This window comes from Mus musculus, chromosome 11 (genome assembly GCF_000001635.26).
Source record: "Mus musculus strain C57BL/6J chromosome 11, GRCm38.p6 C57BL/6J".
In the NCBI taxonomy this organism is placed as follows: domain Eukaryota; kingdom Metazoa; phylum Chordata; class Mammalia; order Rodentia; family Muridae; genus Mus; species Mus musculus.
In genome coordinates this window covers 55210911-55237142 of record NC_000077.6, presented here as the reverse complement: position 1 = coordinate 55237142, position 26232 = coordinate 55210911, and the positions used below count along the sequence as shown (strand labels likewise).

Here is a 26232-nt window from a genome sequence, read left to right as displayed (position 1 = left end):
CGACCCCTGCTGTGTTCTAGTTCCTTGTGCCCCCTGCTGTGTTGTGGTTCCTTGTACCAGCTGGTGGCCTGTAAAGACTGACTGGCTCTTTCTTTGGGACCTTGGGTTGACTCAGTGTATGTGTGCACACACAGTCATGCACCAGACAAGGAACATGAGTGGTTGGCCACACATGCAATTGTGACCTAATTATTTATTCTGCCTGGTGACTCAGTAGGCATTTCAGTTAATGTAGGTAAATTCTCTCTCTCTCTTTCTCTCTCTCTCTCTCTCTCTCTCTCTCTCTCTCTCTCTGTGTGTGTGTGTATGTGTGTGTGTGTGTGTGAGAGAGAGAGAGAGAGAGAGAGAGAGAGAGAGAGAGAATATAGAAACAAATTTCAAAGGAGAACTAGCTTAGCTGTGGCTGACAGGTGTACAGTTCCTAGGGCTGGTCTCCACTCAAGTGTGGAAGCTGAGAAGCTGGTCTTGTGGTCTGGAGATAGGATTCCTCCTCAGGGAGGCCACGGTTTAAGAACTTTTGGATGTGATGAAGCCACCCACACTAGCAAGGGTAATCTTTACTTTGTCAACTGCTCTAAATGTTAACATTTGCAAACACCCAGGCTCATATTTGACTGAAAAACCAAGCTGATCCCTAAAACTACCCACTGGTATATGCAGAAGGCGACCCAGGATTTCGGGAGAATATCGAAGTGGTTTAGGGAAACAGGGTTGCTTTCCCTTTCTCAGACCCCTGTCCCTTTGTCAGATTGTCCTAACTCAGTGATTTTTTTTCCCTGAAGTGTGAAAACAAAGACACAGTTTGCAACCTCTCAAAAATAAAAAATAAAATTCATTTATTGAAGTGGAAATTTAACACAAGATCCATATGTGCAACCCAAATGAGACCTAGAAGCTCTGACATGACCCACACATGTACACAATGCACATCTGAAGCTATGACATGACCCATGCATGTTCGCAATGCACATCTGAAGCTCTGACATGCCCCACGCGTGTACGCAATGCACATCCAGGTAGGCGCCAGCACACGGTACTGTCTGGCTGTTAAGACTCTCTGTAGGGCAGTTCTCTCGTTCCTTGATTTCAACATATACTGACAGCTTTACGATATAGACGTGGGATTTTATTATTCATAAAAAAAAAATTCCAGCTTCTTCAACATCGGCTTGATTTAAACCAAAGAACAGGGTAAACACCAGGCTCCTTCCAGCCTCATTTTCTGCTGCTTTTTTTTGATAACTGCTTATGAGCACGGTTTAATGTCTCTGACCAGTGAATGGCTCGGGACACACAGAAAAAGAAGACACCGGCCAGACGGAAGCTGGCGCGGCCAGCAGGACTAAAGTGCCTTCAAGTATTGACCACAGTTTCAAAGATGAGCCACATGGCCCGCTTTCCCCTAATGGTATCTGATTTGTAATGTACTTTGGAAAATTAAATTCTCAAGCCAGCTTGGCGCCACCCTCCTGATTGCCACGTCCGACCACTCTGTCTGGTTCCCATATCAGGCCCCAGAAAGCCTCAGTGTGCCAGTGGGAATGGTGGCTGGGGCTGGCTAGCAGGGAAAGCAAACCCTTGTCCAGAGCCCTTGTCGGGCAGGCAGGTGGGCGGGCGGGCATTAGAAGGGGGTAGTGAGTGCTGTAAACATGATCTGAGCTCTGCACTTCCTGGAAGGATCAAGTGAAACAATGGAATCCAAAGAGCAGACACTGACGGGAGGGAGAAATCTGAGGATGAGACAGCCTAAGGACAGGCTCTGGGATCTAGCTTCAGACCACTGATCACACTTAGCACAAGACTTCCAGGGGAAGAGAGCAGACAGGAGCACCTGCCCATAGGTGTGGCTAGTGAGGTGAGACAGGTGGGCCTAAGCTAACCTCTACCTCTCCCGACCCAGACAGCAGCACAAGTGATGCCACAGCTAAGGGCACGGTGGGTTGCTCGGGCTAGATCACATGCTTCCCAGCAAGTGCTCACATTCAAGTTTTCGATAACTGGCCTCTGACTTTGGGTACAGACAAGGAATGGGCTGGCAAGGATGGGGCATGTCTGCCTCTGGGGCATCTGGATTCAGGCTTAGTTTCCACAAGCCTTGTCTATATTGTTCTGCCCAAGCTCCCATTTATCTGTTTTCCCACCGGGGGCCATCTGGCTCCAAACTGACAGTGGGAGGGGTCAGGAGGGCTCTGACTCAGGGCTCCTGTGGGCGCCTGGGCTGTGTGTGGCGCCTGGCACTATGTGCTTAGCAGCTTCCTGGTGTCCATCCAGAAAGGCCCTGACCTTGCTCAAAGAGTCAGGTCACCAAACTGACAGTACCTCAGGAGTATAGCAAGAGGTCAAAAGATGTGGGCCATACCAAGGTACCAAGGAAGCTGCCCTCAGCCAAATGCTACAGAAGGCACACCACACCGTGTCAGGCCAGGGGCCCTGAAGAGTAGCTGGCCTTGGACAATGGGTCTAGACCTGGGTAGGAGCGCCTGTAAAAGTTCAGAATAGACTTTCTTCCCACCCAGGAAGCCAAGCTCAGGTGGCTTCTAAGAGAGAGCCTGGCCCACAGTTGGGTTGCTGGCCAGCGTCTAAACCTACTTTGGTCACTTTCCAGCCTGAGACTTCAGAAAGCAAGGCGTCTGTGAGTCCCAGCTGGAACCAGGCCACATAAGCACCTGTGGGGATGCTGATGCCAGAAAGGGAAAAAAGCATTGCTCTCCTCGGGGCCAAGACAGCAATGGCTACTCCTAGCAACGCTGCTAAGGACAGTGGCTGCTGTAGCCAGAAACCATCCTTCCCATCCTGTGACCTAGAAGTCACGCAGCAGGCTCTGGACAGAACAGCGAGAAGGGGCTTGGCTGCAAGGTTGGGCCACTAGCTTCTGTCAAACACAAAAGCAGCACTCTGATAAATTCTTGCTTCTTTCTCTAACTCGAGTTTCAAGGCAAATCCTATCTGTAGTTAAGAGCCTGGTAACCAGAGAGGAGACACAAACCGCTCTGTAGTGTGCATATGTGTGCATGCACACGTGTTCACTATCACACACACACACACACACACACACACACACACACACACACACACACATAACCCAGAGATGGAGAGCCAACAGCTGTCCTTTGGGAATCCTGACATCAACAGGGGAGCAGTGGCAAGTCATGGACTCTCAGTGGCCTCTAAAGGCACACCCTAAGATGACTGACCTAGAAGCCAGGTGACTCTGTGAGAGGCATAATAGGGGCAGGTATGGGCCACAGTTAGTGTTTAGTGGTTCCTTGGAAGCCCAGGATACAGAGGCAGCTTGGGGCAAGGCAGGGATTCTGCTCTCTCCCCAGGAACTGTAAACAATGACCCTTGTGCGTAGTGTCTATGAAGAGGAACTGCGCCCCGTCCTTAGCCTTGTATACACGAGTACTTCCGAGTGCCCATATGGAGTCAGTCTCATGAATGGAAGTCCACAGAAGCATGGGGCTTCCAGAGGCGGTGCATGCTCACATGATCTGCTTGAGGTCTCTGAGCCAGCTGGGAGTGGCAGCTCATGCTAGTAACCTCCATACTTGAGGCAACGGTAGGAGAACTGAGAGCCCATCGTCATCCTTGACTACACAGCAAGCAAGTTCAAAGCCAACTCTGGTGACATGAGACCCTGTCTGGAAACAAAACAAAAACAAAACAGACAAACAAACAACAAAATGGCCAAGAGGGCAGGGCGGAGGGCATATCCAAGGTCCCCTGGAGCAGGTGTCTTAGTGGAAGGAGAAGCCAAGTGCCAAGCTGCTGAAGCTGTGATGCCAGGTCTGAAGTCAAGAGCCTGAACCCTAAGCTTAAATACACCGTAAATACCTCCAGCCTGAGCAGTGTCTCATTGTCTTTAAAGAAATCAAGGGGCAGCACTGTGACCTACACAGAGGAAACGAGAAGAGGTGACGTGGCCTGTGGGTTCCCCAAGTCAGACAGCAGATGGAAACCTTCAGCATTCAGGGCTGGCTGTAAACTATTGGGGGTGGGGGGGCATCCAGAACCCTCTCAGGACTCAGCTGGGTGGAACAGTGAGGTACAGCATTTGGGAGCCTGATGAGAAAGAGGCCTGGCTTTGTAAAACATGAGAGTCCCCACTTATTTAATCTAGGCCTGGCCCAGGAAAGGAGAAAATGTCGGGAGCCAGAGACTACCTTTTAAATAAAGTGAGCTGTGCAATGGGAATAATTTAGGCGTGGCTGGTCAGACGGGGGGGGGGGGGGGGGGCGGGGGGGTGGCGGGGGGGGCAGTGCCGAGGGAGGAGGCGTGATGAAGGAGAGCAGCGACGGCACCATCACAAGTGGAGGGGCTGCTCCCCGCCCTCCCCCAGTCTCAGTCTCATCTAGCCCAGGTTACCCAAGGGTCCAATGCCAGATAGAGCAGTGCCCAGGCAGCAACCCTGCCTTTTTCCAGAGGCTGGACTATACCTGAGGATGTGGGGACACTACTGGGAGACACACAGGGTGAGGCTGGTGGAGGGAGCACACCCAGATCCTTATATGAAGGCACTGGTGGAATTGGTAGAGGAGTCGCTATGGCTTGGCTGGATCAGCTCACACAGAGACTCGTAGGTCCCCACCACGAAGCCCACGAAGCCCAGGATGCTGATGAGGGCATCCTTGGTGACGGTCAGGGGGCTAATGCCCTCTCCATAGTAGGTGACCACCTCCAGCAGGGGCGGGATGATGAGGGCCAGGGCGCTGCTGCTCACAGAGCCCACCAGGGAGATGACCAGGTCCAGGCGTGGGATGAGGATGGCCAGCACACCTGCAGAGAGAGGGGGACGTCTTTGTTCAAGAGTGCCTGGGGCTGTAGGAGATATGCTCATTGCCCAGAAAGTTTGGCCTGGGTCCACGTTTAGAACTGAGAACTCGAAGGAAGTTAAGATGCTATCTAGTCCAATCTTGGGCAATATGTGATCAGATTTACAGAATTACTGTGGTCTCCTGGCTCTAATCTCACGTCTATATGTATGTATGCATATGTATATATAATTTATATATTTATTTTTTGACAGCACTGTCACAAGTTGTACCTTACTATGTCTCGAATGTCTTATTATGTATCTTAGGCTGACACTGAACCCGAGATCCTTTTGCCTCAGCCTCCCAAACACTGGGATTACAGTTGGTTACTACTCTCCCAGCTGGACAACTAGTCTCTCCCAAACAGACAACTGGGTGAAGGTAGGGGTGAAGAAAAGTGGGTGGGCCTTTCTAAGGGACATTCACTTCCTCACACTGATAGAGCCACAAACACATCAGTCTTCAAGCACTAAACACAAAGGCCCACCACACATTCCCATCTCCTCCTCTTCAGGAGACACCATGATAAAACCCGTGACAAGGAGGACAGGGGTGGTTCTGCCTGAAGACTGCCCTCTAGGAAAAGCCCACTGTGTCAACCAGCCATGTCAGTCTTGGGACGGTGCACTATGTAGGCTTTTCGATGTCTAGAAATTCATCTTCAGAATTCACAGTGGCCTTGAACAAACTCATTCTAGGCGGTATGGACATCTGCGTTTATGAATACAGCAAAGCTTAAGGAAACGATCACCTCTCCCTCAACTGCAGTTCAAATGTAGTCGGGGAGAGTGGGGAGAAAGATGAACTCCAAGTAGGGGTTAAAATGAAGCCACAGAGGTTGGAGAAGATAACTTAACAGTTAGGGTCACTTATTGCTCTTGCAGAAGATCCATGTTCAGTTCCCAGAACTCATATCAGGAAGCTTACAACTCCTGTAACTCCTGATCTAGGAGACCTGATGTCCTCATCTGGCCTCTGTGGACACTCACGTGTGTGCACACATGCACACACGCACATACACACACTTGAAAATAAGATCTCTTTAAAACCTTAGGCTGGGGACTGGCGACAGTGCTCGGTGGTTAGGAGCTTGGGCTGCCCTTCTGCAGGATGTGGGTTTTATTTCCAGCACCCACGTGGCGCTTTTATCTCTGGTTCCAGGAGATCTGATGCCCAGAGACCAGGCACATAAGTGGTAAAACATCCATGCACATAACATTAAACAAGAGGCTGGACCCTATCTATCTATCTATCTATCTATCTATCTATCTATCTATCTATCTATCTACCTACCTACCTACCTACCTACCTACCTATCTATCTATCTATCTATCTATCTATCTATCTATCTATCTATCTATCTATTGGTATGTATCTCCCTATTTTTGTTGGATATATACATTGAGAAAGAGGAGAAAAAGTAAGGAAAACATTAGAGACAGCGATAAAAACAGACTGCCAATAAAACGGACAGGTGTAATTGAAGATAGCCACATAAAGATGGAAAGTGATTCACCAACCAACTTTGCCACAAGAATTAAAAAAGCAGAGGAACAAGGACAAAATGAACCCACACAAGTCTATACTCGAGTTGGTGCTACCCTGAAAGGCTTCCTCTGCCTCCCACAATTACTTCAAAGTCTCCTGGGAAGCCAGTAAAAGCTATGGAGAGGGCAGATGAAGGGGCTGCCTTCTTTCACAGGACAATGCACAGAGCAGATCAGAGGAGATAGGAGAGCGGAACACAGTCTCAGAGCCCAAACACAGCCCAAGGTGGGGGAGTGAGGCCCTGAGCCAGGAGAAGAAAAGCAGAGAAACCAAGAGGCTCTAAGGACAGGATGAGGTCCAGAGACGGGGACTGCCACCTGCTGCAGGTCAGGGTAGGTCCTATGCTCTAGGACATTTTACAGAGATAGACCTACTTTTTCTGGAGGAGCCACATTGGGGAAAGGCAAATTATTTGAATGTTCAACATTCTGCCTTGCAGAGCCCTTTAAATTCAAGAACAGTCTCTCAGAGTTCACAGAGACAAGCCACTATGCACACAGAAGCTGTCTCCTCAAAGCTGGAGCTAATCCCAACCCCACCTTAGAGGAGACCCAGTAAGTGTGCTTCTGCAGCTGCTGCAGAGGATGGGAGCACAGCGCAGCCTGTGCAGTTGCTCCGGACCCTCTCCAGCTTAGCTCCAGGAGAGGGACCGGAGTCTGCCAGAGAGCAGCAGAAGCCAGACTTCTGGGTGCTATGAGCTCTCCACGGGGCTGGGGAGTCCATAATGACCAGATTCAGTCTGCAAGAAAGCCTTAGGAGATCTGGCCAAGGTTAAGTGAGAGAATCAAGGTCATCTCCTTACTTCTAGAGAGTTCTTTCTGCATAGACGCTGAGAAGGCTGGCCTTCTACCTGCTGTCCTTGCAGGAGAACAATGACAAGCCAAGTAGAGTGGGTCACGCCTGTAATCCCAGGAGGTAGAGGGACTAAGATCAGAGGTTATAGGTCATCCAACACCACAAAGTTGACCTCTGACCTCTATATGTACCCCACCATAGTGCATGCATGTAATAGTAAATAAAACAAAAACAATTCAATTCCAGTTCAGTTTACAAATTGTGTGTGTGTGTGTATTTATATGGATATGTCTGAGGTAGAAGGAAAAATCATATAGACCATAATTATTCCAAGGGTGGAGGCTAGGATTAAATAAATAAGGGAAGTCTTAATGAAATAAGCAATGAGATGCTTACCCTAAGCATTAAAACTAACATAAAAAAGTCTAATTTGAAAACTGCCAATCTCCCAGAAATCTAAATCAGAAGTTAGTGACCAGTTGGTTAGGGATGCCCTGGTGAAACTCACAGAAGCAATAAGGAAAACGTAAGTTTTTAAAAATTGACCTTACTTTCAACAAATAGGAAATAAGGTGCTAGTGATATTCTGATTTTAATGTTGAAGCCACACCCCTTAGCTCAGGGTAGAGAAAAGAGGAAAAAACAGAGGAAAACAGCCAGGTTAACAGATGTTTAAAATGAACATACAAAAAATATCTGGGATCATCTACCCAGCTTACAATGGACTGCTATTTAAAACAACAAACACATACCTTCTATGAAACTAATGTGTCCTCGTTACAGACAAGATGAAGTAGCTAGCTACTGATTGAGAGAGAAGTCTTGTGTATCCCAGGCTAGCCTTGAAACCTTGACTTTCCTGATTCTACATCCCAGTGAGCGGATTCTGGCGTGTACCACCTTTCCCAGTGTATTGGGTGCTGCGGATGCATGCTAGGTGAGTACCCAGACCCTGAAGCATCTTTTAAATACTCATATCTATTTTAGATGGGATAGTAACAGTGCCTTATACTACAGCTTCCAGTTCTTACTAAGGATGTGGTTGAAGTGGCTAACCATCTATCTAACCATCAATTCATCCACATGTCCAATCCATCTTTTTATCCAATTATCTACCATCTATCCATCCATCCTTTCATCTATCTATCCAGCTAGTCATCTATCCATTATCTATCTTTCTAGCTATCAAAACAGGGTCTCACATTTCCCAGGCTGACCTCAAACCCTGGTCCTTCTGCCTCTGCCTCCTCAGTGCTGGGATTGCAGGTGTGCACCACACCACACCCAGTTGATGTGATGCTGAAGATGGAACCCCAGGGCTTTATGAAAGCTCACTCAATCAGCACACTACAAACTGAGCTGCATGCCCAGCCCTCTGGAGTGGCTTTTAGCTTGCTGTCCATTTCAGATGGGATCATAACAGTGTCTTTGTTCTCTCTTGAACTTTAGACATCATCTGTAAACTCCTGTCCTCACTCCAGAGTTCTTTGCAGTCACTAAGAACCAATTCTTCATGCCCTGGTTTATGCCTCAACTCTAGTAGCGTGTCTGTGTGCCAGGCTCTCACTGGGGACAATCCAGATGTCCTCTAACCTTTAAGGAAATGCAGAAATAATCTCTTCTACTCACATGTCACACAGACCATGGCGGTGCGCACACAAAGGTCCACCATCAGCTCGAAATGCTCAGGCACTCGGGACACAATGGCCGGGATGATGATCTCAGCTGCGACATAGAACTGGAGGGCATAGGTGAAGAAGATGCCTATGGAGTACAGCAGCTTCACCGACTGGTACAACCTGCAGAGAGTGGGTGCTCTCAGGAGACTGATGGTGCACTCCGACAGCCCTGACAGAGCCCAAACCCGCCCCTGTACCCTGGAGACAGCCGGAAAGATCACCAACCCACCCGCACAGTCTTCAGACTGATAAGTCTTATGCTGGCTCTCTCTCTTCCCCCTGCCCCAATTTCTCTCTCTCTCTCTCTCTCTCTCTCTCTCTCTCTCTCTCTCTCTCTCTCTCTCTCTCTCTCTCTGAAGAGATCTCCCACTCACTCACACACACACAATGCAAATTAATTAAAAAGAAAAAGTTCTCCATAGCTTTTATGCAAGGGAAGGCTACAAAAATGAAATGTTAATTCATAGAAAACTAGCTAAATAAGTCTCAGTGCCCCTGTGTAGCTCTTCACAATGAAGACATGAGCCAGGCACAGCATAACACTAGCACTCTGGAGAGGGAGACGGGAAGAGTTCAAGGTCAGCCTCTGCTACATACTGAATTTCAGACCAGCTACAGGAGAACTACAGGAGAACTTTTTTCTAAAAACAAACAAACATACGAAAGGAAGGAAGGAAGGAAGGAAGGAAGGAAGGAAGGAAGGAAGGAAGGAAGGAAGGAAGGAAGGAAGGAAAAAAGAGAGAGAGAAAGAGAGAGAGAAAGAAAGGAAGGAAAGGAAGGAAGGAAGGAAGGAAGGAAGGAAGGAAGGAAGGAAGGAAGGAAGGAAGGAAGCAAGCCCTCTGTCCCCTACCAAACACACACTCTTACACACTCCGAATATGTAAACTGTGCCCAGGGTATGGTAAAATGTTCTCCTTATACCTTCTGTATCTGGACTCTGCCCTGTGCACAGGCCCCTCCTCATCCCAAAGGGGCTGCCTTTTACCACAGATCCCCGAGACTCCCCCAGGAGGCCACTGACATGCCGTGGGGTACTGCAACTTGCCCCTAGAGCAGGAACCCAGAGCTTTCTGACCTGACTCAGTACACAGGAAAGGCCACTCTCTTCAGCAGAATGCCACCTCATCAAGACCTGCGCATACGACAGTGAGAGACACTGACCACTCTTGGGACTGACTGAAATATCTTATTGTGTAGTTGAGCTAAACACCCAGATAAGATTCTTAAGCTGCAAGAACACTGGGGAAGCGGGGGGGCTGAGGGGGGGTCTTTTCCTGTCTCTCTTGCTAAGTACAGACAATAACTCTTTGAGGGAAAAACAAGACAAAACAAAACAAAACAAAACAAAACACCCTTCCGCTGGTGGTGCTCTGAGTTAAGCCCCTGAGACCTCCAGAGAGCTGCTAAATCTAGAGTCAGGAGACACCCAGGTAACCTCATGCACACAGGAGCGCAGCAGGGACCTGAGCTCAGCTGGACTAGGTACCAGAGGGAAGACAGCTGCTCAACGGGGTCAGACGGTGTGGGCTGGCTGTGTGGTAGCCCACTTGGCTGGAGATGCAATGAGCTTTGTCTTCCGACGCCTGCTGATTAGGGATCCTATACTACACACTGACTCCAGTGAGCCAACAGTTTTCTCAATTTGTCTTCCCCAAAGTCTCACCATTCAGAGTGCAATACAATAGCTGGATGGGAAGGGAGGCTGCTCTAGGACCCTGGGCATTAACCAGGTTCTCAGTATGGGCAAAGAGACGCTCTTTACAATGAGGTTTTGGTCTTCCAAACAGAGACTGATCAGTACATGTTCTGTGACATCCAGGCACTTCTGTGGGTCTCAAGTGATTCCCCAGAGCATGTCCACTGGGAAAGACACTTGATGAAGGACTCCCAACAGTCCAGGGTGAGACACTCCCACTTGCATGGCACACCTGTGACTGACCAGGCAGACCTCCCTCCAATCACACGAGTCTGGAATGGCTTTAGGCACACACACACTGGATACTCAGCCCTTCTGGGCTTAGTATTTCACAGGAGAAATGTCTTAACAGGTGCAAGATTCACACATAAATTCAGTACAAGCTGCTGTAAGATCACAAGCTCAGGGTAGCCAAGTGACAAGAAAAAGCCACATCGTGACCTGTCGCCTTCTGGAAGTTTCCAGTCCCTCCACATACCAGCAGTTGGGCAGGTTGAGGGTGATGCTGCCCTTGATATTAGCTCCAAATTGCAGGTACCCCAGGCTCCCCAGGCTGATGTAGAGTACAGTGATGATAGCCATCCCCAAATACAGAATCAATGGAAATTTCTGTGAGTCCTTCATTTTGTTCTCAAGGGGTAGAACCTACAAAAAAGTAGTAAGGGAAGGAGAGCATGTGAGAAAGACGTGAACACATGACAAAAATAACACTGTCAGGGGCCTGGGGAGACGGCTCTGCCACTGAGGTACTTGCTATGCACATATGAGATGCCTACAACCCACAAAAAAAGCCAGGTGTGGTGGCATGCATCTGTAAGCACAGCACCTAGCAGAGGTGGCTTGGGGTGGGAGGACTGGCTACCAATGGAACCCACTGAAACTGAAACTGAGAATTCTAGGTTCAGTGAGAGACGTCATCTCCTCCAAACACACAAGCACACATACATGCATGCACACACACACAAAAGCACATACATGCATGCACACGTGAACACATGCACACACACACAGGATCATAAAAGAAAATAGACTCTCTATTGCCAGACCACCAAGTATACTTTCCTTTAGTGCACAGTGAAATCAGCTACTCTATCAACAGCTGCACTCTCGTGCATACAAGGGGCTTCAGAGCCCACCGTTTAATCCATAGTGAGGAGAGGGTGGACTGGAATTCCCTCTGTCTTCTGTCAGCTTGTCAAGGGATGGGAGTGCCCTTCACCCTCTCAACAGTATGGCCCCCAGCAGGACTCTTGACCCCTGATCTGAGATCGCAGCCTCCAGCCAATTTTCCCAAGTGTGAACTTCCCTTCTTTAATTGTGTTTGGGGGGTGGGGGTGGGAAGAGTCTTATATACCTGGTTGGCCTCAAATTAGCTGTAGCCAGTGACAGCCTAGACACGGGATACACCCTCACCCACCTCCTGAGTGCTGTGACCATGGGCACAGGCCATGTTGGGGTTTCCCGAGCACTAAAGCAGAGTCAGTGAGGACATTGGGTGGCAGGGAGCACTCAGGTCCACAGGGAGCACTCAGGCCCAAGCCACAGTACCCTTCTTACCACTCCAATGCCTTCAAAAGCAAAAATCGCTGTGCCAAAGAACAGAGGGTAGGTCTTCCATGGAGCCACCAAGGGGAGGTGGCTGGGGTCTGGGATCCTCTGGAAAAGATGAACAAAGCCAAGGGCTATTTAGAGATTTGAGCTTTGGAGCACCAGTCAGAGCACAACTTCTCCTAAATCCAAGACTTCCAAATAAGAAGAAGCTGACAGATAAGATGGAGACAGTCGGCCTTTTTCTCTCCTTGGGTTGGGAAGTCTCTACTTGTTTTGGATAAAGATCTGCCCAATATACCATAAACCTCTCACATGCTGATGCCTGCATAAAGCTTCATGCTCTTGCACTCGGTGATAGCATCCCCAGACATTTGATATAAAAGAAACTCAAGAGATAAAAGAAACTGAGCACTTTATCAAGAGGCACATGAGAAGAATGCCGAGAAACGCTGAGGGAAGGTAGCAAAATGAATATAATTGAAGCATGAAAGTCAGAGCCTAGGGTGGGGCAGCTCGGCTGTTAGGAACACACACTGCTCTTGCAGAAGACTAAATTCCCATACTGTTACATGACTGCAGGGGGATCAGACACCCTCATGTAGTCTTCATGGCTCCTGTCCTCATGCACACATACCCACACATATATGCATAATTAATTTTAAAAATTTTACTCTTAAAAAAAGAAGAAGCATTTTAGGTTACAGGATGAGGACAAATAGGTGTCTCAAGTCCACGCAGTAACTATTCGTGAGTCACAGATGACACTAGAAACAGGAGCTACCCATGGGTCAGTGACTGACAGATCCCAGGTTCATCTATCAGTCAGATGGAGCTGTAAGTGGGAGTTTCACAGATCACAGAAACGGCTGCTCTGTGACTGAGACAGGTTAGCCGACATCCCATCCATCAAGTAAGTGACGCTGACCATGCTGGCCTGCAACTCAACCAACGAAGTGGAGAGAGTTCCCTGTACAAAGAAGCTTGCAAATTATCAACCCAGCTCAACTCTACAACAAGACCAATGAATTAAAAGCTTGAGAAAAATGTTATAAAATACATAAATGGAAAGATCTAAGTGGAGTAATTTCTGGTCTGTCACTGGAGGCCTCTCTGAAGTAAACGTTGTTCCCATCTCCTCAGGAAACGATGCAACCTCTAATCTAAATACGCCGCATGTGGGCAGTGCTGTGATCCTTCCATTTGATTTCCTATTCCACAGGATGGGGCAGCCTGGGCTTGTACCTGGACAATGAACTGGTATATCATGATCAGGCTGACGAACATGCTGATGTTGGCCAGCAGGGAGAAGATGGACAACACACGCAGGTTCCTGATGAAAGACAGCAACACCAGGAAGGGCAGGAAGGAGAGCATGTAGAGTCGAGAGTCCATGGTGGGCGTCGGGATCACGGTCACATTGTTGTTGCAGTTGGTGGTGGTCCCATTGGCTGCCTCTATCACCTGGAACCAGAAGGAAGGAGAAGAAGCCCTGAGTGATGGAGCCAGTGGGTTATCTTGCTAGAGAGGGTCTGGAAAAAGGATCCGCTGTCTGAAATTGGTGTTATATGTAGGCACCTCTGGAGTTTTCATGGTTGCAAATTGTCTGAGCTGGGTTTGATGATGTTTCACAAGACAGAAGGACGTGGGAGACAGATGATGGGGGAATTTAACGGTAAGCTCTTCCCACCCTTATCTTAAGCATTTCTGATGTTCAGGAAGCAAAGAGAAAAGCCTGCAGGCCCTGACCCAGCTATAACTGGGATGACTGAAATGAAGGGGGGCATTCTGAAGAAACACTAAGTTCCTCCTTCCAGCCATCTGGACTCTGGCACCCTAGACACGTGGAATTCCCCCTAGGAATACCATGCCGAGAGAAGGAAATGGCCGTGGCACAGAACTAGTCTCCTGGAAAGGGGATGGGATTATACACAGTGCCACCGAGCAGGAGAGACTGGAGTGGAGACAGTGATGGGCCGTGACGGGCAGGACCACACCTTGACCACCTATCTCTTTCCTTCTATTTAAACTTCGCCTCCTGTCAGGCCCCCGAAGACGCACTTGGTGGATCCACAGATCCTTCCTCCCCGTGAGGTTATACTGATAAGTCTTTTTCTGCTCTTCATTATCAACCCTTACTTACCAAGGACGGGTGGCTGTACCTGGCTTATTAGGGATCTAGGGCATAGGCTCTGGCCCTAAATCTATAGCCTTTTTAGACAAGGGTGATATAACCCTGGCTTCTGTCAAAGGCTGAGGCAGCCTGACACCTAAGCCTGCCCAGTAGCCATAGAAAATGACAACCGACTCTGAGGCCTCCACAGAGCTGTGCACTTGTACTTAGGTAAAGGTCCCGAAAGCTGCCCAGGAACACAGAAGCTCCCCAGACCAGCCTGGGAGGAGCTTCTTCTCCTGTCTACCGTAATGCTACATGTGGGGCCCCAAGACCTGGAGTCCGCCCCGGTGACCCGCCCCCAGGTTAATTGTGATTGGTGAATAAAGATGCTGACGGCTAATAGCTGGGCAGAAGAGACATAGGTGGGGTTGAGGTTTTGCAGGCTTGTGGGGGGGGGGGGTGGAGCTGAGGAGGGAGAAGGTAGGAAGAAGCAGCCAAGGAATAAAGGAAAAATGAGCAGAGGGAGGAGAGCCGCCAATTGGGTTAAGAGCAGCCCAGATGGGACACAGTCAATAGTAAATGATAACGGAGTTAGTGAAGGTAGACTCTTAACAGCATGGAGGGTAGGCAGCTACCCAGCTATCGTGCTGCCTAAGGCATATTATAATGTAAAGGCTGTGAGTGTCTTTCATTCAGTAACATAAATGGTCTACAGAGGGGAGATCAGCTGGTGTCAACACAGGCAAGGCAGGAGCTCTTTACACCACAGGTGCTGGGATGAGAATCAAACACCAAAGGTTCAGCCCAGAGCCTCGGACAAAAGCCCCGCCCACTCTCACCCTTCCCTCTCTCTCAAGAACTCTACCTGCTTAAAGTTGTCCGCCAGAAACACGAAGTAGACACAGCAGAATCCCAGCTGAGTGACGATGAGGAAGAAGTCCACGATGCGCCTGCAGAGAGGGTGAGACAGGGGCAAAGCCCGTCAGGTCTGGAAGCTTCCCCGGAGATGAGCATCTGCACAGCTGTCCTCGCTGTCCCTTCTCAGTGGGTGACAAGAACAAGCTGTGGCAAGAAGGCAAGGTGTGCCAGGGCCACCGGTGCAGAGTTTTGGGAGTATCTGTGCTCTCCACGTCCCCTCCCTGGTTGTTGCCTCTCTGCATGAGCTCAGGGCATCACCAGAGCATAACCTGGCCCATGCCTTCTACTGTCCACCCACCAAACTCAATTCTTTGCTAAAGCATAAAAGTCTAGAAAGCAGGCCTTTCTCCAACTCCTACAACTGCGAGCCAAGCACTGATGTAGTTGAAGGTCTCCTGGCAGAAGCACTGTGACAACAGTGGGTGACGATCTGAAGCCCCGGTGAGAGCAACGGGGTTCCAGACCTGTCTTAAACGGAACAAGGCACAGCAGTGAGAAAGGATGGGTTAGAGCTGCAACCACTTCCGGAGGAAAATCTCCAAGGTATCAAAGGAGAGAAAGCAAGCTTCTAAACAGCACACACAGGAAGAGCCATTGGCCAACAAGAGAGAGAGAGAAATGTAAGAAGATGTGTATGCTCATACGTGCACAGGAAGTTCCAGGAGAACCCAAAGGATGCCCCCATGCCACTGCACTATGGCTAGAAGTTAATACTGTTTTTCTTACCATGTGCAAACAATGCTCTTCCTATGAACACCAGGAAGGGTGTGCGGGAGAACAGAGAGAGAGGGGGAGGAAGGAACGCAGACAGGAAGAACTGGCTGATTAGCCAAACTGTGGTGGGCACTCTGCAACCTGACTGCTCATCAACAGGTGATTTTGCCAAGAAGAAAGGAGAAGGGAGGCAGGGAGAGAGGAGGGAGAAAAGAAGGGACACACCACATTATAGGCTGGAGCCACAAATGACAGCAAGCACCCTCTTCATCAAAACAAGAGAACTGAGGATTCAGGCCCTCGACAGTACTTATCCCCTCCATGTAGACAGGAACAAAGGGTGGACTGTTTCCCTCCAGTCACCTGAAAAGTCAGGAGAAACCTCCAAAGCTCCCCACCTGCTCCGGACACTGCCTTGCCTACCCCATACCCAGGCATCAAGATCGGCCCTGCGGCCCCTTAACCATGCGTCTCTTGTCTTGTTCCAGGCTTCTCTTCCCACGCATCTATCACCCTACAAAAGCCATAAGCCCCTGCAGGGTAGGGACTAAGTAATTTATATTAGGGAAATGCCTTCTCTAAGCAGGAATCATTTTTGTGCCGCTTACAAGAGACCACATAAAACACATTTGCTGAACATACCAGAGCAGCCGCAGGCTCTGAGGGCCGACACAGCCTTCAGAGGTCCTTAGGTCAGGTCCCACATATTAAAGATGAGGAAGCTGAGGCCTCGTGGCTAACCCCAACAATACCCTCCGCTCCTCACAATGCCCTGCATCATACCTGCCTATCTCTGGTCCCCACACTGGGAGCTGTGGCCATAGAAACAAGGAAGTCAGTTACCTTCCCCAGTGGGAGTGGTTCCGGACCCAGGTGCTGGGGCTGCATTCTAGTCCATACATCACCGTGTCCCCATAGTCCAAAAAGGGTTTGTTCAGTCTGCGGGGTTAGGATACAAGAGAAGCAGAATGCCTGGGTTAGACCATGACAGTAAAAAGACAAATGGAGCTATTAAGATATGGACCAATTCTCCACCTGTCACCCTAGGGGAACTCTGAACCCCTTGAAGACCATAAGTGGGGTGCATGTATGTATGTGTATATATGTTTATAGGTGTACAGGTTCACATACATGGAGGCTAGAGTGGATATCGGGTGTTTTCCCCCAATCACTCTCTCAAGATAGGACCTCTTACTGAACCACAGCTTGCCTACTGTGCTAGAATGGGTGTCGGGAAAGCCTCCGGGACTTCCTGCCTCTGCCTTTCCCATGCAGGGACTGCAGGAGCTCCTCCGCACCAGCTTCTTTTGTTAACAGATGCCGAAGCCTGCACATTGAACATTTTACCAAATGAGCCCTCTTCCAACCCCTGGGTCACAGGTACTAAGTGAACAGCACAGAATCGACACCAAAATCCACAAGCATAGACTGTAGTCTCCACCCGCTGGACAGCTGTAAACTTAAGAGATAGCAAGGAACCCCCCAAAAGGTCAAAATCTCAGTAATAAGGAAGGGACACAACACTGTAATGACAGCAGCCATTCCCAGCTGGGTGGAGAGCCCAGACGAGCTGTCCAACCCACTTTCAGACTGAAGGGCCCACGCTGACAACCTCCACCCCTCATCAAGTGGCTCGGGGCTCTCACCTACGACATAAGTGATGAGCACACTTCACCAGGATACCCATGCAGTGCACGGCCACGATACCAATCACCAGCAGGCTGAGAGGACCCAACTGGGTTGCAGACAAAAGGGAGAGAAGAAGGCAGAATTAGGAGAGAGGCCAAAGGAGACGAGATGTACAGATGATAAATGCGATTAAGGCACTTCTAGGAACAGAGCTCTGTCCATCAGGAGAGAGCAGGAATCCAAGAGACTGGATCTACATGGGACCTCAGCCCTGGTCCAGACGTTGAATCTTGTGGAAAACAGTGACCTAAGATAAGCTCCTTCTGGGATTGTCTTGGATCCAGAGGGGCAGGCTCCGGGATGAAGCAGGCCGGGAAGTAATCTTGAGGGCGATCAGCGAGGTCAGCACTTGGACAGTCAATGTCTCTGAAACCGTGGTGACACTGGGCGAGCAGGTTACGTGGGTGAGTCAAAGGGAGGGCAGGACTGTCAGCTAACGTCACTGAGCCAGGCTCAGAGCCTATGCAGTGCCTGGCACTCGGAGAGTGATGCACAGCATTTGATGAGTGCACGTCTGAAACCCTTACCAGGAGGCCTGCGTTCTTCACTGCCAGAGGCAGCCCCAGCAGTCCGGTGCCAATGTTGCCTTTCAGCAGGTGGATCAGGGTCTGGAACCATCTGAGTAGGGAGGCAAGTGGGAATGGTTAACCGCAAGCCCGGCCATCGCTTATCCGCATGGCACCAACACAAAGAGCTTAGGTACATTACCTTATCAGATCTCCCAGCAACCTGGTGCTGTTTTGTTTCAAAGATAAGGGACCAACCTGCTCAAGGAGCACTCTGTTTTATTTGTATTTGCTGGGGGGGGGGGGGGTTGTGTTTTGTTGTTTGTTTGTTTGTTTCAGACTCACTAGATAATCCTCTAAGAGTCAGTCACATAATACAAGAGACTCAACCTTCCTATTGGGACCGGCATGGTGATTCTCACCTTTAATCCCAGCCCTTGGGAGGTGGAAGCAGGAGGATCTCTGAGTTCAAGGTCTACAGAATGAGCTCAAGAACAACCAAAACCTCTCTCCCAAGTCTCGTCTCAAAACAATAACACAAAGTTCCTATTAGACTTTGAAAAAGCAGAAGCCAACTGCTACTGTGGACCCAGGCTAGAGATGGCTGTTCAGTGGGCCCCTGGGTTACCCCTGTGTCTGAAGAGCCGGTGTCCCTCTGACTTTGTATAGCCTGCCCCACTGTGCTGTGACGTACATAAACCCTCTCTTGGGTTCTCATTCGTTGAGTTTTTTCACTTAACAAACACTATATGCAGCTCTACACAGTGGGTATGGGTGAGTCACTATGGATGCCAGCTTCTAAAGATACATAATATCTGGAGGAAAACTAAAGATGGAGGGGCTGGGGACAGAGCCAGGGAGAGTTGGGGCAGGTGAGTGGAAGGCAGAGACCTGAGGCCAGCCAGGGAAGTGGAGGTGGGTAAACACCACAGGTGAGAAGCCACAGACCCTGCTGAGAAATCAGGATCACACAGGAATGCTGTGCCTTAGTGACACATGGGTTGTGGTGACAGCAAGGGTGAGTCACAAGTCCCCCTTCTCTAGGGAAGGCAGACATCCCAGATTACACAGGAGTGTGCCAGCTGCTGCCCGTGACAGAGTACGAAACAGCTCGTCACTCAGCCTTCGGTCACTCAGGACTTGACCCTGCGCACAAAGATCCCTCAAGACTGGCACTTGCATGCAAATCTACATTTGGCAGAAGTCAAACGCCCACAACACTTGCGGCCCACAAAGGCCCTTCCCTCAGGTCCACCAGGAAGGAGATCTGATTTACCTGCCATCCTGGTATCTACCTGCCATTCTGGCACCTACCATCAGGAAAAGGCCTTTGCCTCCCAGGAGAGATGTGCTCCCTTGTGCAACTCTGAGGCCACACAGTCCAAAGGCATTACAGGCAGCTAGTGGCCAGGAGATAACGGGCCTGTTAAATCTCTATCTTGTCAAACAAATGTTTAACCCACTTCAGTGCAAAGGTAAATCTGTACCACACCCTCCCACTTCTCTGAAACCTCCCCCAGAATGCCTCTGTGCTGGGCTTCCTGGCCCTGACTACTGTCATTTGGCATGACCATCCCTTCTGTTCTAGGACCTGCCCGCTCATCTGTACTGTGCAGTAACTGTGGAGTGCTCTCGGAGGTCAGAAGAGAGTGTCAGGTTGCCTGGGACTGACTGGAGTTATGGACGGTTGAGCCATCATGTGGATGCCGAGTACCAAAGCTGGGTCCTCTGGAAGAACAGCAATCATCTAGATCTCCGGCCCCTCGTTTAAAAAAAAAATATGTCTGTGTGTGTGCACGTGTGCATGAGTGAGGGTGCCCTCAAATACCAGGAAAGGGTATGGGATCCCCTAAAGCTGGAGTTACAGGTAGCTGTGAACAGCCCACTGTGGGTGCTGAGACCAGAACTCAGGCCCTCTGCAAGGGCAGCGAATGCTCTTAACCACTGAGCCAGCGTTCCAGCATCACGTCCCCCACGGCTGTTTAAAATATCTCCTAAACGTCTCATCTGACAGAAGACAGCTGGGTGTCTGTTTCAATGTCTATATGTCGCGTTGCTTTGGAGCGAGTCTAGGAGAGACTGTGTTCTCCCTAGTCGTACAGCCGGAAAAGGAAGGGACATCTTAAACGCCTCTTCAACCGTGACAGTTCTTCTGACACTGCTCCAAAATGAGATGCTGCTGCGTGGAAGCTGAGCCTCCCACAGTCTGTTTCCTTAACCCACTGTTGCTGCTGCTGTCTTCAGGGACCTTTCTATCATGCAAGATTTCCTAACATACATGGAGTTTCCTGGCTCCTAAGGCATGCGCTCACCTAGGTCCTTATATAAGCTCAAAACCTTGCTTCCGAAGGTTCCCCTGGACCTCTTGGGGATGATCTCACAGTGCCAGCTGGATACCAGGGTGACTTGGGCACTCTGCTTGTTTGTATTTTTCTTATTTTGTTTGAAAGCTCACAGTTCATGGGAGCCACAAGAACATTGCTGGTGTTTTTTTTTTTTTTCTTGAGTTAATGGGTTCATTTCATTTTCAAAGAAAATGCTAAATACTTGGGTCTGAAAAACCTAGTTAGCTGGTTGTTCTCTCTAGTAAAATAAACTATTCCTATGGGGTAGGGGGAGAAAAAAAACCCAATTAGTTCAGTTGACAACTGGTATCTGGTAATTTTTTATTTAGACTACTAAAAGCCCCGTTGCTAAAGGTTGCAGCTTAATAAGAGTTAATGACCTCTCTCTCTTGTCAAGAATTTTTTGTTGGTCATTGGAGACAGGGCCTCAGGCATCCCAGGCTGTTCTTGAACTCCCTGTGTAGTCCAGGATGACCTTGAGACTTCTGATCCTCCTGCCTCCACCTCCCACGTGCCACCTCACCGAATTTATGTGTTTCTGGGAACAAGACCAGGGCATAGTACATGCTAGGCAAGCACTTTGCCACCCAGGCTGCATGCAGCCCCAGCCCTGTCAAACTGTCCTTTTCCTTCTACCCACATGTGTCTCAGACAATGTGGTATGTGTGTTGGGGCGGGGGGGGGGGGGGAGGGGGAAAGTGTGAGTGGGGGAAACTGTAGACGCACACTGCCCTGCATCTTTGTGCACATGTGAAGAGAGTGACAGGCAAACAGCACCTTGGCACTTGGAGGAAGGGACTTGGTCTAGGAACCCCGAAGCTCTGCAGGCCGTATCTGGCTGTTCTGAGGCATCAGACGCCAGCGGGTAGCTGATGCCCCAGTCTGCTGACCTTTGGAAGCACTGCTGAGGTGGGATAGAGAGATGTTCCTAACTACTCAATAGGGCAAGAAAGAAAATGTGCCCTACAGTATAAACGGCCCTACTGTGTGTAAACCGCCCTCCGGTGTTAACAGAGGCTGCTGCCAATACTGTCAATGGCTCTACGGCACCAACTGTTAGCTGAAAATCACTATTACCCTGCCACAGAAATGTCTACAGTTCCTATTTGCACTCACTATTTTGGGCTTTTAACTGAGCCTTTAACTTCTAGAAGAGTCAGGTGTGGTTAAGCAGCTCTTCCAAGGTACTTTGCTCCTTAATAAAGTAGATAACAGGAAGGATAAAGGCTTCCAATCATGTCCCTCACAATACCTGAGAGAGATTAACAAGGGTCCCTAATCAGCCTTGGCCCACCCGGCATGTTTCCAGAATAAAAGCCTGGGTAGAGCCTGTCCCCAGGCTGGAGGGACCAATGCTCCAAGACCCCAATGAATACTCTGCCCTGTATCTTGGGAAATGTCCTAATAGAAGTCGAAAGAGGGAACTGTCTGCTCAGCATGATTTCCAAGAAACCAGGGGAAGTGATAAAGGCGACCTTGAGGACAGCCCAGGCATGTATCCTTGGATGGCTGACCTAGAGCAGCCATTCTGTTCTTGACTAGCTAGCTGGACTTGACTTTCAGAGAAGTCTCTACAAAAGTGAAAAATTCAGACTGTGCACAGAAAGCACTGTGCAAACAAGCTGACAATTGGAAGTATTTCACAAGCCCTCAAGAGACCTCCTTCTCCACACTGATTGGACAGATGAAATCAGAGGGAAGACAGGAAGGGTGTCCTGGCTGCCAACAGCTGTATCATACACAAGCAATCTTCTTCCCCAGCTGAATTTGCAAGTAAGTCGGGAATCTGTAACAATGGGCTGTATGGGGCATAAGCTAAAAAGCCAGAATCTTTGTGCTAATGGTGGCAAGGAGCCACTCATGTGCACACACCATTTTCTACACCCACCTCAGTTCACAGGGGAAAACACCCTCCCAGGAAAAGATGCAGAGAGAACACCCCACACATCCCCTTGAGCTGCCACAGTCTCTTTAAGCAGTCATGGAGCGTAGAGGCATGAGGCACTAAGACACAGAGCCATCCTCAGTAAGTCACACCCAGCCACAAGGGACACTAGAAGGATGACAGCTGAGATTGGGGATAAATGATAGGACCGCCAAGGACAGGGACCTGGGACCTTGACAAAGGCCAGGGGCATGCTGGGAAACTCAGAACAGAACCCCATCCTCTGAAGTTTCCTCACACAGCCAGCCCAGTTTCCCAGTAGGCTTCTCAACTGGTTCTTATATCAGGAGAAACTGTGAACCAGAGAGCCAAACGTGGCCCAGATGAGACTGGGGTTTCAGGTGCCAGGTACAAGACTGCAGCCCCCTTAAGGAAAGTGGATCTCTCTTCTACCAACTCTGGAGGGTTCTTAAATACAGCTGCCACTCCCTCCCGCCAAGTGCCGGGATTGGAGTCCCAGGAGGCTCTGCCAAGGAGGCGCTAATGGGGCCAGGAGGCATCTGACACTTGGTTCTTGCCCAAGACATTATTTCTCACGCAGATTTTAAGTACAAGCTCTTCACCAGCCTTTGGGAACTAACAAGAAATAAGCAATGACTAGGGAGGGGCAGAGTCCCTTGCTGGCCCTGCCTATGGATAGCCTACTTTCCTCTGTCAAGCAGAGTGTAAAATGGGAAGGTGGAGGCACCAGTTGTTCCAAGGGAGACTTGGGGACAGGAAAGCCCACTCCATGGCAGAAGGTCACAAATACTCACGTCATGCTACTGTTCTCTCCTAAGCGTTGGTAGGAGCCGGGGGAGAAGCTGCCAAGGCCTTCAGATGGGCTCTCCTCGGGGCTCACGTCTGTGGAACTGTAGTCATGATAGTCTTCGTTCCGAAGCCTCTGTGTGGACATGGTAGCTGGGGGAACAGAGGCAGTGCTAAGATCTCCAGTAGATGGGGCCTTCAGCTCCAATTGTGGAGTGGGCTCAGAAACAGAGGCAGACATTGTCACAGCTGCTCCCGGTGACAGATGTACTATGGAGTGAGTCTGACTAGAGTGCCCAGTACCAGTCAAGGAGGATGCAAGAGGCACGAAGTCCACGGGCAGGCTGGGCCTGCTCACCCTCTGCCTCCCCACCTTCCCACTGGGTGCCCTGCTCATAAATTTCTAAATTCATTCCAGGGCACCTGGGCAACACACGTGTGAAGTAATTCTGGGTAGGGCAGGGTAGTGCAAGTGTACACTTCCAGGAAGCCTTCCCTAGTCTTCTGGTTGAGTTCACCCCCACCCTCCTCTGAGCTTATTATCTCTTGGACCTCAAACAGTAGTTAAATCACCTATCAGTGAGCTATTATCAGGAGACATGAACCCAGATGATTCTTGAAGTGTCTATTTTTATCCTCTACCTTCAGCAGAGGGCACAGTTATACTCATGAAATCCTCTCTGGGTCACCCAATTCTACTTCAACTTCACAGGGTCCCAAACCATAAAAAAAAAAAAAAAAAACCCAAAACCAAAACTAAACAAAACACATTCTTTTCCACCATGAGCTCAGCCCAACCTTCAATCACCTGGAAAGAAAATCTCAATGAAGGGTTGCCTAGATCAGGTTTGCCTGTGGGCATGTCTAGAGAATTGTCTTAAAATAACTCGGGAAGGCACTGCCCACTATGGGCAACACCATTCCCTAGGGGGGAAAAATTCAAGCTGAGCACAAACAATCAAATGAGCATGTTCATATTCATTTCTTTCTGCTCTCAACTGTGGATACGATTAACTGTTTCAAGTTTCTGCCTCCTTGAATTCCCTACAACAAATGGGTTATCACCTAAAATTGTTAGCTGAGCTAAAGCCTCTCTTCTCTAAGCTTGTTTGTATCAGGGCCTTTCCTTCATCACAACAAAAGGGGTGAAGTTAGGACAGAGTGATCAGGAAAGCTCACCTTCTCCCCTGGCCTCTTTTCTTGGCACCAGTCTGACTGCTGGAAAATGGTGGCAGACCACAGCTCAGAGGAAGAGGAATGGGAGCAGGAGAGACCATGAGATACCCTAGATTTGCCTCAGTAGCTCCTCTCCAGGATGCTGTATTGGGGCTCAGAAAACGATATCCAAAGCACAGTAGAGACTACAAAGTACAGCATTGGCATGGCAAGCACTCGGTACTAAAGGAGAGCTGAAGACTGCAGACACTGACCCAACAGCAAAGACTGTTGACTCTCCCCTGCCCCATGCCTCCCTCCCAACCTTTGTCCATGAAGTGAGTCTCAGAAACCAGATTTCTTCCCTAATCTGCCACAAAAACCCAAAATGGTCATTCGGTCCCTTCTGCCTTCTTAGTCCTGACCTGGAAGACAGGACAGTTCCACACAGGCAGAAGGGATCTGAGTGGCTGGACTGGCGGGGTGTAGCGCAGTTGACTTCCATTCCCACGCACTCTGTGACCAGCCTTCCCATACAGCTGCCCATGCTCCAGCAAACTGGAGTGACAGAAATGGAAATGTGAGCTCCCAGATGGACTGTTCCCCCTGGGTCCTTCCATATTCTCCTCTGAAGGCTCTCATGTCACATAAATGTTGACTAAATAAACACTTGCACCCTGATTAGCCCCTCAGTACATGAGGGTTGGCTGTGACCTTCCTGATGGAGAGGACAGACGGTGTCCCGCCTTCTCAGCCCTATGCTTTCTCTTAAATGTTTATAGATTTGCTCATGTTTAAAAGACGGTAAAAGAACTGACCCTCCCTGATGTGTACTGCTGAGGGACAGTGAGGGTGTGTCCTCTGCTCATGGCATTGGGGAAGAGAAGAGGGTGGGGCTTCTCTCAGGTGAAAGTTGTGGAAGCCCCCAGAGTCCTAGCCTATTGCTAAGGAGCATCACAGGTCTCCTCAAGCCCCTCACTGCATAGATGAAGGATCTCCCCCGCAAAGATGGAGGACCTGTCCTGCTAAATAGTAAGGAGCAAGACAAGTATCTCTCCCTCCTGGCAGCCTGTTGGTGTGGAAATGTCTACTGATGGCAGTGCCAGGCGTTGTAGGAACTAAATGGGAAAAAGTCACCTTCCTATCCTTCAAGAATCTGTAGTCAAATAAGGATGGGAAAGTACGTTAGCAATAAAAATGTTCAATAACGCCCGTCCTTCTCCATCGGGCTCTCCCCAGCGCACAGACACCAGCCTGACTCTCAGATGCAACCTCATGGGGAGAGGCCAGCTTTCCAATTGCTATCTCAACATCAGGTGCCAGAGGATGCCTCCCTGCTCAGGGCTCCCCTCTGTGGGTGCTTGAAAACTAGCACTGCCTCTAGCACGAGAGCAATCCAGGCTAAGTCACAAACTCTCCTACCAAGTGTGAGTCAGGAAAGCCCCCCAAGGGAAACGCAAAGTCAGCTCAGGGCCTGTCTTAGTCCACTCTCTGTTGCTGTAACAAACTGTCGGGAACTAAGGAATGTATCAAGAAACGGGCTCACAGCCCTGAGGGTTCAAGTGTCTGCTAGGCTTCCCTCAAGGGTCTCACACTGCTTTAGGCACAGCAGGAAAACCGTGGGCAAGTGAGGAAGAGAGGTCACAAGGGGGCGGAGGAGAGGTCACAAGGTGAGAAGAGAGCAAGGGGAGGAGACACACTCACTTCCTAACTGTCTGAGCCCACAGTCACTAACACACTCACTGGGCAAGTATATTAATCTCTCCATGAAACTGAAGTCCCATGGGACTCTTAAAGACCCCACCATTTCTCAATACCACTGCCTTGGGGCCTGAGCCCAAATGCCTTTTGGTGTAGACAGAGCACATTCAGTGCACACAATACCAGCAACCCCAGGGAGGAGCCTTCCCACCCCACCCCTCTAGTGAAGAGTCTCAGGGTTCCACTAACTCATACGATGCAGAGATTCAAGCACACCAGGGGAGAAGAAACTCACAAGTGGGCCAGGAAAAGAAAA

General features: G+C 49.5%; 1 protein-coding gene across 2 annotated transcripts in view; it reads right to left on the bottom strand.

Annotated features, from left to right (window-relative positions):
- Nucleotides 1–812: 812 nt before the first annotated feature.
- Slc36a1 (solute carrier family 36 (proton/amino acid symporter), member 1) overlaps nucleotides 813–26232 on the bottom strand; it is a 32009-nt gene continuing 6589 nt past the window's right edge. The window contains exons 2-12 of one of the 2 annotated variants that reach the window (XR_879563.3): nucleotides 23069–23213; nucleotides 18045–18135; nucleotides 17475–17563; nucleotides 16672–16767; nucleotides 15062–15146; nucleotides 13326–13544; nucleotides 12090–12188; nucleotides 11011–11177; nucleotides 8787–8956; nucleotides 4437–4776; nucleotides 813–3641 (exon numbers count right to left, since the gene is read on the bottom strand). Coding sequence is in view for 1 of the 2 variants with exons in the window: in NM_153139.4 (NP_694779.3) it covers nucleotides 4505–4776; nucleotides 8787–8956; nucleotides 11011–11177; nucleotides 12090–12188; nucleotides 13326–13544; nucleotides 15062–15146; nucleotides 16672–16767; nucleotides 17475–17563; nucleotides 18045–18135; nucleotides 23069–23208 (1428 nt within the window). In the remaining variant the exon portion in view is untranslated. Of the gene's footprint in view, nucleotides 4777–8786; nucleotides 8957–11010; nucleotides 11178–12089; nucleotides 12189–13325; nucleotides 13545–15061; nucleotides 15147–16671; nucleotides 16768–17474; nucleotides 17564–18044; nucleotides 18136–23068; nucleotides 23214–26232 lie in introns of both variants that reach the window. The other variant, NM_153139.4, reaches the window with a different exon arrangement.